General features: G+C 38.5%; 1 protein-coding gene across 4 annotated transcripts in view; it reads left to right on the top strand.

Moving 5' to 3' along the window:
* LOC139954555 (A disintegrin and metalloproteinase with thrombospondin motifs 9-like) overlaps window positions 1–12288 on the top strand; it is a 190804-nt gene that overhangs the window by 111951 nt on the left and 66565 nt on the right. For all 4 annotated transcript variants that reach the window (XM_071954404.1, XM_071954405.1, XM_071954407.1 and 1 more), the window contains 7 exons: window positions 805–1014; window positions 3377–3494; window positions 5575–5711; window positions 6803–6920; window positions 9061–9156; window positions 9853–10019; window positions 11804–11930. In XM_071954404.1, coding sequence (XP_071810505.1) covers window positions 805–1014; window positions 3377–3494; window positions 5575–5711; window positions 6803–6920; window positions 9061–9156; window positions 9853–10019; window positions 11804–11930 — 973 coding nt within the window. The remainder of the gene's footprint in view (window positions 1–804; window positions 1015–3376; window positions 3495–5574; window positions 5712–6802; window positions 6921–9060; window positions 9157–9852; window positions 10020–11803; window positions 11931–12288) is intronic.

Here is a 12288-nt window from a genome sequence, read left to right on the forward strand (position 1 = left end):
GGGATTGTGGGTACTAGTGACTTGTTGGATTATGAAGTGTAGTGCATTATACATTGCAATTATATTGTGTCACACTACAATAATTTGATTTTTGGCTACACTTTGGCTTCAGTTTTATTAACCCTTGGAATTACTATGACAATTTTGTTGCCAAATGTTTCTGTTTAGCCTTCCTACTCTAGGTAACATTTCCAGCAAGTTGACCAATCATTTCAAACCATTCAACTGCCTTGGTTTTGTGTGATGGCACAACTATGCAAAGAAAGACAATTGCGAAAGTGCGTATTTTGTAGATGCATTCACCATGATAGTTTATCTATCATTAAAAACCAAAATGGATGACCTTTAATGGTCAGACAGTAGTAGGGTTGACTCTGTACTATAAGATAGTACAAAATTGGTTTACTAAACCATGACAAGTCACTCAGCAAACCCAACCTGGTCGAAATCGATCATGAATTTATCATATCACCCTCAATTTTGGTAATCTCCAAAGGACAATACCTCTCACAAATTGGACGGCTAATTCCTGCACAGCCTTATTTCATACCCTTTACAAAATTGAGCAGTGCTCACCCAATCATGAACTATTTTCAGACTTGTTGGTGTCATATAAAAGTTGAGTCCATAACCTATCCATACATATAAACCTTTTCCCCCAGAATCATATACTTATTATTTGGCAGACATTTCAAAAGTGTATCGGTTTTTTTGAGACACACAGTATTGCATGGTCAGAGAGTGAGGGGTTCAACCAGGATTCTCCAGAAACATCATTATATCTTCATCTCTTTTCCCCCACAGTGGTGTGATCGAGGCAAGTGCGTCGGCCAAGCACACTCCACTGAACCCGTAGATGGTGGATGGGGCAAGTGGGAGGGGTATGGGGACTGTTCCAGGACGTGTGGAGGCGGTGTTAAACAAGCTGTACGCCAGTGTACCGAACCGTCCCCACAAAATGGAGGGAAATACTGCATCGGGAGGAGGGTTCGATTCCGCTCGTGTAACAGCAGGGTAAGCAAGTTTTCATTAATAATGATATCGAAGTCTTATATACATGTGGCACACGTTTCTACCAACAAGGTACTCAAGGTGCTTAGTATATACATTTTTACAGAAAGATACATGTAGGTTATTGAAGGTATGAATTCTGAGACCCAATTAAGTACCACCTTACAAGGTTTTACAAGATGCTACGGCGCATTCAGGTTAATTGCGTCACAATTTGGGCTCGAACCAACACTCAGAACAACCAGAGTTTGAATTCGGTGCTCTTAACCTTGCTCGGCTACGACACTTCCACATGTTGACCAGCATCCTCCAAAAAACCCAGCTGCGCCCATTTGCTATTTAAGGGCATGACCCAGCCTTTGCATTTTGGGGCCACTTAAAACAACACACCATGTTCGTCAACTTCCCCCGACAAAAACCAACAAAAAGGAAAACCAAATTATCCAAAGGGAAACAAAAAGTCACACACAAAATGAAACGCTTGCTCACATGCAAGTCACATTATAACCACTCCAGAAACTCAGGAGCACAGTCCTACCGGGAAATCCTTCATTACCGCCTTGTGATCCCCAACGAGTTGACACACCTTTTACTGACAGTTTTCCTTCTTTTTTTTATTGCCCTCCTTTTTCGGCAATAAACAACTTGATTGAAACATCATGGAAGAGTTTAGCCTACTGGCCTGAGCTCATGTTAAATTGACTTTCATGTTGGTTTGTGACAGGTTGTGAGATGGTGGCAGCAGGTGCGTAGAGGGGGGGTTTGTCTTGGGCGTAGGATCCAAGGTGGGATGAATGAGGGGAGACAGGTTCAGGTTGTTTGTTTAGATGATCTTCCCATCAAGGGAACCTGGCAAACTCCCACAAGGGGGATATAACACCAAGTTTGCAATGGCTAATCTTTCTCATACAAAACATTGGTTTAACGTCTACGATTATGAATTGCACAAATCGCTATTTAGTAACTAGGCGACAATAGTTATTGTTAGTCGTTGTAAAATCAGCGGTTAGCTTGGTAGGATTCAAAGCCCACAACGTTGTGATTGAAAGTCCTGCAGTTTAACCACTGGACCACGTTGCATGATGAGAGAATAAGGAATGGGGAATAAGGAATAGATGTACCCCACCTGTGATCATCAAGACTTCTGTCATTGATTTTGCTCACTGATAAGAAACAGAATATCAATCTTGATCTGATAATACTTGACATATTGCAATGTGGACTTGGTTTTGAATAGGAAATCATAATCACACTGTTGTATGGCTTTGATTTTAAGATATGGGTCACCTACCCGCAATCATAAAGCCATCTGTCAGATTAACAACCATGAATGGAAATGGTTGTCATTGTAGAGTCTCCTGAGGACGACTAAAGCAAGCTAGTGGAAACATTAAGACCTATAAGCCACTTCAGAGTTCCAGCTGCGCATGTCTGTTACTGCTGACAACGGACTTTGTCTATCTCCCGTGACCTTGTCAAAGGGTTACGGGAGATAGACAAAGTCCGTTGTCAGCAGTAACAGACATGCGCCACTGACATTCCGAAGTGGCTTATTAAGAACTCATTCCACAATGGTGAAGTAAATAACAATAACTTTATAAGCTTAAATAGTAGTCTCGGCCAGTTTCTACCTTTGCCCAGGTAGTAGTTAAAAAGCAGGGCAGTTCTTTTCAGAACTAAGAAGTCTTCCGGATTCCGAAAACCTACTCCGTGAAAGTAGAATATTAAGCAAGACAGTTCTCTAAAGAACAAAATCTACCTGGCAAGTAGACACACACATGTTGTAACTGCAAACCAAATATTTAACCATGCAATGCCTCAAATTCCACATTGTTGAGTTCCTAGGTTGAGCCAGAATGGCTTTGTATTTGAAAGGGCAAGGGCACCAAAATTTTCTCCTTGGTAAAGGGCATCCTATGAGTAAATTGTAAATTTCTACTGGAGCATTTTGGGCCCAAAGGCAATGACCGAAGGGCATGGAGGCAATCACCTCTGTGAAGTATCAGGCCTGCAGTCTTCCAACATTTCCCCTCCCCTCCCCTCTCAACTCTCTTCACCATTTTCTGCTTACTATGCAAGCGCCAAATTTCTGCGCTTGCTGTGTAACAAAAGATTACATGATAACGTTGAATAAGCACACAAGAAAAAATTCCCTGCTAACCCAGGAAATACATTTGACATAATCGCGGATTTCCCTGCTTCGGTAATCGCTTATTCTTTGCTTACGGTAAGCAGACCCATGACATTGGGCCCCGATCAGTACAAAACAAAATAACAAACAAACACACACACACTTGATGCATTAACTGAAACCAATTTTGCCAGATTTCTAATATCGCATAATTTTAACTTTTCCTCCTGCTAGACGTGTCCTGTCAATTCCATTCCATTCAGGGAACAGCAGTGTGCAGACTTCAATGGAAACAACTTCAACATTCAAGGTGTACCCAGGGACGTACGGTGGGTCGCTAAGTACACAGGTGGTGAGTCTCAACTCTTTGTGTATCATCTTCACATAGAGCACACACATGGCGTTACCGCAAACCAAATAATATACCTCACCATGCAATGCCTCATATATGTTCACATGTACCATAACTGCTGGTACTTTTGTGCTGTTTGGGACACTCAGAAGTTTATTTTGCAATGTTAGAAACAAGGGCTAAGAAGGAGAATTTATGGAGCATAGAATATTTAGTCCAAAGTTTATTTTGCAATGTTAGAAACAAGGGCTAAGAAGGAGAATTTATGGAGCATAGAATATTTAGTCCAAAACCAAGTTTGTACACCAGGCCTGGAATTTCATGGAGGCCACAGCCTTGATGCCCCATCAAAGGTTTCTCAAAGACTTCTCATATGATTTTCCAAAGAAAGTGTCTTTTTCAAAATGAAAGTGACCTTGCCCTCTCAAAGATGAAATTCTAGACCTGTGACCCAAAGTTTTTCTATTAAGGCATCCCAATATTGTGCAATTTGAGAAGGCGTCCATGGACGCAAGTCTATTCCAAATGTTGACGACTATCATAGTGTCATCAGACAATCCCATTCCCTCTCTCCAGACCTGGAATTCCATCCTTTAGAGGGCAAGGGCATTTTCGTTTTGCTAAAAATTCACCCGGAAACCCTTTAGGGAAACTTTTGAAGTGGCACCAAGGCCAATGCCAGGACAATATAATTCTCATCTTTCTCATTGAATTGAATCATTGTAAGATTTCTCAGTTGAAAGTGCACAAAAAAACATTGGCTGACTAAAATAAAAATCTGCAGCCAGCCGTTCTGATAGCCAAACCAGTTAATGTCTAGTGACATAGAAAAAACAAATCCACGTCCATGAGCGTAGGCAAAGTATCAGTCTCTCTTTCTCCAGTGTGGAATTGATGTGCATTTCCAGCGGGGTGTAATTTACTGGCTAGACGAATTGAACAGGTCCTGAGGGGGGAATTGCACTAATTGATTAATCTGGCTAGAACAGATAAATTTAACAGTTGCATTCGTCAAGCGCCAAATTACTATAACAGAGCTCTATCATTTCCAGCTATATATAGTTTAGTGTTGTTTTCTCACACTTCTTTGCAACCATAATTTGTTATAACAGGTTTGTTATTTTTTTGTTAGTGTTGATGTTTCCTAGGGGTGTAAGGGGGGGGGGGTGTAATTGTTTCAAAGCCTTGGTGCAGAAAAAGTTTCTGAGAGACTAGCTGTTTCAATGATTTTGGGAGCCATTTTTTGCAACAGGGATGTTTGTGTTAATGGGGGGTAGATGTTTTAAAGCCTTGGTGCAGTGGGGGAGAAAATCAGTACCATGGTGAGAGGCTGTTTCATGGTGAGTGTCGACTCCCTAATAATGTACCTCGGGTGTTACCGAGTCCCATTAATGACCTGTGTGTCTGTTGCTAACATTAAGAGACGCATGCACATAATGTTTTGTCATCATCAGAGTGTCTAGGCTATGTAGACTCACTGACCTACATTGCAGCCACTGTGTTTAAAGGGATGCCTTAGTCAAGGTTGTTGATTGGTCTGTCGATGGAAGTTCACATTTTTTAGTCTGTAACCGAATTGTGATTTGATTTATTTAAAAGATTGGGTTTGAATCACATTTTCTTGATTTGTGCAATTCATAACTATGGACGCAAAAACAAATGTTTGTATGAGAGAAATTGTCTGTTGCTAGCTTGACATTTATATCCCCTTGTGGGAGTTTGCCGAGTTCCTTTGACGAGGTCATCTCAACAAACAAACCCCCCCCCCCCAAAAAAAAAGAAAAAAAATAAAAAATTTTAAAAACCAAAAGTTCAATACTTTTTTTTCCAACAAATTTATTTATGCACTTTCCAATAAGTAGTAGAAGGACTAATACCAAAATTGTTGAGATCCAGTGCATTTTTAAAAACTAAAATCATAAATTACAATAAAAAAATAATTAATCAAATGGCACGGAAAATGTGTAAGTAAATAAAAGAATACATGAATAAATATTATTGATGATAAATACGACAGAGAGTATTTGAATATCTCAGTTTTTTAATTTCTTGAAATGTTGCTTTTCTTTTTCCTTCTCAGTGCAGATAAAAGAACGATGCAGTCTCTTCTGTCGTGTTGATGGGAGCATCGCATTTTACAAGCTTGCCAAGAAAGTCATCGACGGAACACCTTGTGGTGAAGACACAGATGATATATGTGTACAGGGACAGTGCTGGGTAGGTGGAGTCTTTGTCAACTAGTTGGGTGTGAGATGAGGGGTGCGAAGGGTAGAGTTGTATGAAATTTGGCATACAATTGAGAGTATGTCATGAGAAATTTGTCAAGAGTTTACACAAGGTGTACCCTCCTTTTAAAATAAAAAGATATAAGAAATTCCAGTTTGTTGAACTCCTCAGTGACAGTGTGTAGCCACACTCTTTCAAATAAGCAGAAAAGGATGTGTGATCCTTTAAGATACATCCATGAACATGCTGCACTGGGGCGAAATAGCAGTGGACCAGAACCAGCTTGTCTGTCTGGTAGAGCATCCAGCATGCCTCGCAGTCCATAGAAGCTAAGGTTAATGAACGTTGAATGTAGCTTTGGACTCCAAATGTTGAGACGTAAGCTCAAGGGAAAAAAAGCATTATGTGTAAGTTGAAAATGCCATTCTCCTGTGAAGTAGCTTTATTGTACGCTGGAAACAAGTCCTTATAGTAAAGGAGATCAAATCAGGCATGCAACTTTTTATGGGATTTCCTCCTTTGAGAAAAACTCTGCTAGGGTCAAAACTTCAGGCCATTAACTATTTAAAAAACAAATTATATCATAATTCTTTTTGGTTGGTAAGCAGTTTGCAACAGCTAATTTTATTTCCTCTTTTTCTTATAGAAAACAATTCTGTTAAAAACTGGAAACAAAATTATATAAATTAATAAAAAATGTGGCACAAAGTCTTCTGTTCTTGGCCATTTCCTAATTTTTCACCATTATTGCATGTCTGTAAAGTGCGGAAATCCACCTGAATGGCACTTTCAGACTTTTTTAATTTAAAAAATTGAGAAAGATTTTTTCTCAACACAAATAAAGAAAATAACCAAATAATGCCCATTTAGAAAAAAAAAAAATTGATCCAAGAATTACAACCCAAAAAATATTTTAACGGCCGTTGTTTTCCCCCACTTTTTTTTGTAGGATTAGGTAAGCACTGACTTATCAGTGTTTTCACACATACAGAAGAAAGAAAAGAAATTAAAACAATTTTAAATTGACTTTGCAGTGTTGTGAAATTCAATTGATTAATTATTTTGTTCTTTTTCTCTATAAGGGTGCTGGATGTGATCATATTCTTGGCTCCCAGACAACCAAGGACAACTGTGGTGTTTGTGGAGGTGATAATCGCTCATGTCGGAGAGTTAGTGGCAGCTATAACAAGGCAAAATATGGTTAGTGTTCTTGTCTCTTCCATAGTTTGACTTGCATCTCAACGCTTTCGAAACCATAGCGGCTGCAAGCGTCTTTTCCAAAATCTTCAGGGTAATGGCCGCAGTATTTGACCAACTTTGCTAAAAAATGGGGTCAAAGAAAAGGTTTGGGACTGAAATGACAATTTCTCAACATTTCCTATGTACACAAAGAATCTACAACTCTTCCTGATCATTTACCTGAAAATAGCAGCGCAAAATATTCAACAAGATTAGCATACAGTTATGATTATACAAAAAATGAAAGTCTTTTTTATTCTGTTGTAACGACAAATATGTGAAATAAGTTTCTTGAACAAATAAGTAGATTAATGTAATTCTGAGACTTTAAACTGTCCTCTTTCTGTATGAAATAAAATCCACTTTCTTGGTTGAACTTTTCACTCCCTCATGGACTAGTTTGTATCTCCTTCCTGAAAACTTCATCGATGCCCAGGGACTTATTTCTTTTTTGCCACAACAACATCTCAGAAAAAAAAAGTGTATCCAATCAGACCCTGGGATTAAACTCGACATCTGACAAACAGGTGCTTCCAGAGAGAGAACCAACTGAGGCCAAAGCCTCTGCTTCCAGGACCCCTCTCAACAAGTTCTGGGTCAGTGGTGACTTTCTTTCATGCCAGTAAACAGCAGAATGGTCTTGGGGTTAGGCTAGGGTCAACTGGAGGGGGACCGTTGTTAGAGGAACGGAAACTAGCAATGATTTCCATACTCGTTGCAGAGGGGATATTTACGCTGGTTGTGACACCTTCACAGCTTGACTTTAATGGGAAGCTACATGTATATATTTGGTAATCACACTTTTAACCATTTCACTTCAAAATGATGTGGTTTTGGGAAAAAGTGTCAGTTTTATTCCCTTGAATTTGAATCCACGTACGTTTCTCAGATTGTGTATTTCAGTGTTATCTGAAAAATGTGACCCCCCCTTTTGAAGTGAATTTTCATTGGTTAGTTTTACAATATCTACATTTGTATAGGATTAAAACAATCAAATGGTTGAGGAAATGGAAAATTTTTACTGGAGCATTTCAAGGTGACCAAGGCACTGACTAGAGGGCATAGAGTCAATCGCCTTTGTTGCCTTCGTGAAGTATCAGACCTGGCTTTGAGCAGGGTGAATCTGTCGGAAGACAGATTTTGATTATGGGGTTACTTAGTCACCCTCAAGGACAAGAGAAAAAACGGCCAGTCATTTGAGAGTCGGACGATATTGTCCTGTTTGGGGTAGAGGATTTAATCCAGGCATTATAACAATTGACAGGTGGGGTATTAATGTTACTTATTTCCACGCCGATGTATACTGAAGACTCAAATTCTGTCTCCAGTAATCAAAGACCTTTTTATGGTTCGCCTGTGGAAGTGCCATCAGAAATCTAGTTTCCTGTTTTTAAAATGTAATTTTTTAGGGTGCCCTTATTTTTCAATTTTTTTGTCGGTTGATCGATTGGTTTTTGATTGTTTTAAGGCGGAGGGGGTTTGCTCATAAATGTATCGTCTTAAATAAAAAATAAATGTAAACTATGGATGATGGTGAGTCCATCTATAAGCGCAGGAGTGGGAAGGAGGGTTAGGGTCCTGGAAAACTTACGCAAAAAAAACCCCCAAAAAACTCCCCTTTCAACCTCTATCCCAGTCCTGCTGTTTTCATTGTTACTACAATGCATAAGTAAAATGTTATTAAGACATAAAGTAGACAAAATAAAATGTACGAATAGTAGTCTGTGTGCTGTTGGTATAGGAACTACCCCTTTGGACCAACGATATCATTTTTTTAAAGTGTTTTTTGTTGTTGCTGTAATTAGTTATAACTTTTTGCTTTAACTCTGTTTTCGTTGTTGTTGTAAAGCTGTCAAGCTGTCGTTATTCTGTTTGCTGTAGCTGCTGTTATTACTTATGGCTTAAGTTTTGGTTTTTATTTTGTCTGCTAAAGCCCAGGTTATTTAGTATTGCTCGGGTTTAGTTATTTCTGTTTGCTATAGCTCTGGATATTTCTTATTTCTTGATTTAATTATTTCTGTTTGCTATAGCTCCTGTTATTTCTGTAGCTGTGATTTTATTTTGTTGCTTTGAGTTTGGTTACTTCTGCTTTATTTTGTAGGTTATAACAAAGTTGTAGAGATCCCAGCTGGGTCCACTAGGATAGATGTAAAACAACACAGCTACCGGGGTATTCCAGAAGACGACAACTATCTGGGTGAGTACCATGCGTAGTTAGTGCAAACTCCATTCATAACTTATGCTGTGTGTAAATGTATTATGCAATCAAGCTAAATGAGTCGTTTGTCAAAAATATACAAGCCTAAGCAGGCCTGTGGGTTGAAAGAAGTTTAAATGCCAAACTATATCTCATTTAATATTGGCAACTTCCTTCCTGATAACTAACATAAAAAAGGGTTAAGAATATCATTGAAAGAAAATGTGCCGATGGCATTTTTAATAAACAACTCAAATTTAAACCTCCTTTTTCTCAGCATTATTCTCTCGCAGGTTTTGGTTTTTCTACTTTTACAAGTTTTGAACCTAAGGTGGTATCAACATGGTGTTTTAACAGTAGCCTACTAACATGATTAAAGCATAGAATATGCTCTTTCCAAATGTCTAATTGGTTTTTTAAATGACCTGGGCCCAATTTCATAGAGCTGCTTTAGCACAAAAATAAGCTTAGTAAAACAAAATTATGCTTACCAGAATAAGGTTATCGGCCAAAATACCATGTCACATGTACACTTTGTGGCTCGTATTCTGCTCATTATTGGAGAGGAGAGTTTTTTAAGCAGTATTTATTGCTTTAAAATTGGGCCCTAGGTTGATCAACGACTCATTTTGCATGAGCGCATCATGTATGTGCGTATTGTGCCAGTATGAGTATTTGTTCTTGTTGCATTCACAGCGATAAGGGGCAGCAACGGAGACTACCTACTCAACGGTCACTTTGTGGTCAGTATGTTTCAACGAGAAGTCAAGATCGGTAACATCATGTTGGAGTACAGTGGGTCTAACAACTCTATCGAGAAGATCACATGCCATGAAAAAATCACTTTTAACATAACAATCTATGTGAGTATACTAAAAAAAAAAAGGATTGATTTGCAACCCAAGGTCACTAAGTGAGTAGGCTCGATGCAGCGTTGGCCCTTAAAGGCAGTGGACACTATTGGTAATTACTCAAAATAATTATTAGCATAAAACCTTTATTGAATACGAGTAATGGGGAGAGGTTGATGGTATAAAACATTGTGAGAAACGGCTCCCTCTGAAGTTGAGATACACCAACTGTGAAGGCTAGTCTTTGACAATTACCAATAGTGTCCACTGCCTTTAAAGGGCTTGGGTACTTTTGGAATGACTTGCATTAAGCTTACACGGTTTGAAGATGATGATGGTAGAAAGATTCCCTTAGAATATTACTCACTGAGCTGCTGTATTTTTTGAGAAATTCGTAAAACATTGTCTCAAAAATAATGTTACCATGAAAAATATTTTTTTTTTGCGACTCTCCTGATAACATTGTTCTGTGATTTATACTTTTTCTCTAAAACTTGACTACTAATGAAGCTGAAACTTTTTACATGTAAATTATATCACGTACATTGTACATCTTCATTCACAGTGAGTAGGGATTCATGTCATTGCAAAAAATTGATCTACAAAAGGTATCAAAACCCTTTAGCAGTGGTCCGCTAGCCAAAGCTTGTTAAAACACCTGAGGACCGTACAAAATTCTCTCCAAGTGTATAAACTAAATGTTATTACTGATGGAAGTATTACCCAACATTTCCCGTCACGAAAGTCATTTAGAAATATGAAACGTGTGGTCACTGCAACGCAATCCACAAAATCGACAAATGCAAATAAGACCTCACAATCTGACTGTATCTGAGCCGAGCCATGGATCAGAAACATCAGTTTAGTTTACCCAGAGCTCAGGGGGAAATAGTCCAGTGGGGATTTTGAAAATGAAAACGGGAAGGAAGTTCAGAAGAGTGACTGTCCTATAATCCTGACCCCAGTTTTTAATTTTTTTTATATACTTTTTTATACCCCTCTTGGCCGGGAGTTGCCGAGACAGGACTGGGGTAGTAAGTGATCTCGGTAGACGGGATTTTTTTCAGTAATGTATGGAACTATTTCATATTAGATTTATCTCTCCTGGGATGTTGCTCATCGGACGTTATTTTTTAAAGGGAATGTTCCTTGCCGGGATGGATTTTCCTTCTATCCTGAGCACTTTATATTTGTTTCCTGTTTCAAAAGAGATAAATATTTTGACCATCGGCATCTTTGTAGGTTTTTTTTGCAACTCTGTCTGTCTTTATGTACCCTGTAGACTTTGATCATAATGCGGCCATTTTGCTTTTCTGCCATTCATCCCAATGTAACTAAGCTGATGCTGAAAGGGGGAAAATAGTCTGGTCCCTTTAAATGATAAAGGAAGAGCCATGATTATCAATGTGTGAGCAGGGAGCCAATCAAATATGGCCGCACAGCGATAAAGGTCTGTAGACTGTTATCACGTAGTGGCCATTTTGTTTTTCTGCTGTTCATCCCAAATGTAACCAAATGAAGGTTGGTAGGAAAAATGTAGTCTGAAGTTCCTTTAGATGGTATATAAGAACTGTCATTATCCTTGTGTGAGCTGGAAACTCAATAAAGATGGCCACCCAAGATGAAGTTTCCCTCCACCCTTCACAGATCATCAATGATCTTGAATCTTTAATGTGTAATTTTTGCCATCATTACTTATTGCAGAGTTGTAACGATTATATTGTAATGTAAATACTTTGTAAATAGATATTTAAATCTCCTTAATAATATTTGCATAATTAATTTATTTTCAACAGGTGTTGTCGGTTGGAAATGTTACGCCCCCAGACATCCGATATGAATATAACGTACCCATCGTTGGCAATGTCGTGTATATATGGGACATGTACGGAGAATGGGCCCCCTGCAACAAAATATGCCATGGTAAGTGTGCTTTGCACAATTTGAAAACGCAAATGCCAAATTGGTTTGTTTTGTCATAAACAGATCATTTCAAAAATCTTATGGTCTCAAATTTCTAAGTTTTTGTCATCAGAAAAGGCATTAAACTATGAACATGATGGTAAAATTACACCCAAACAAGCGTGCCCATTCAGTATCATCCACTGTGATTTTGAGAGGTAGATAAAGTATTCCAAGGCTTAAACCGTTTTCGATGATAAACAACAAGTTCTTACATCTTCAGAGTTTGTGTAACATTTTAGGCTACAACAGCATTTCCTGGAAGACTCTACTTTGTGACATCAATTACTACCACAGTTTAAGTTCAAATAAGCTAGCT

Source organism: Asterias amurensis, chromosome 2 (genome assembly GCF_032118995.1).
Source record: "Asterias amurensis chromosome 2, ASM3211899v1".
Taxonomy (NCBI): Eukaryota; Metazoa; Echinodermata; class Asteroidea; order Forcipulatida; family Asteriidae; genus Asterias; species Asterias amurensis.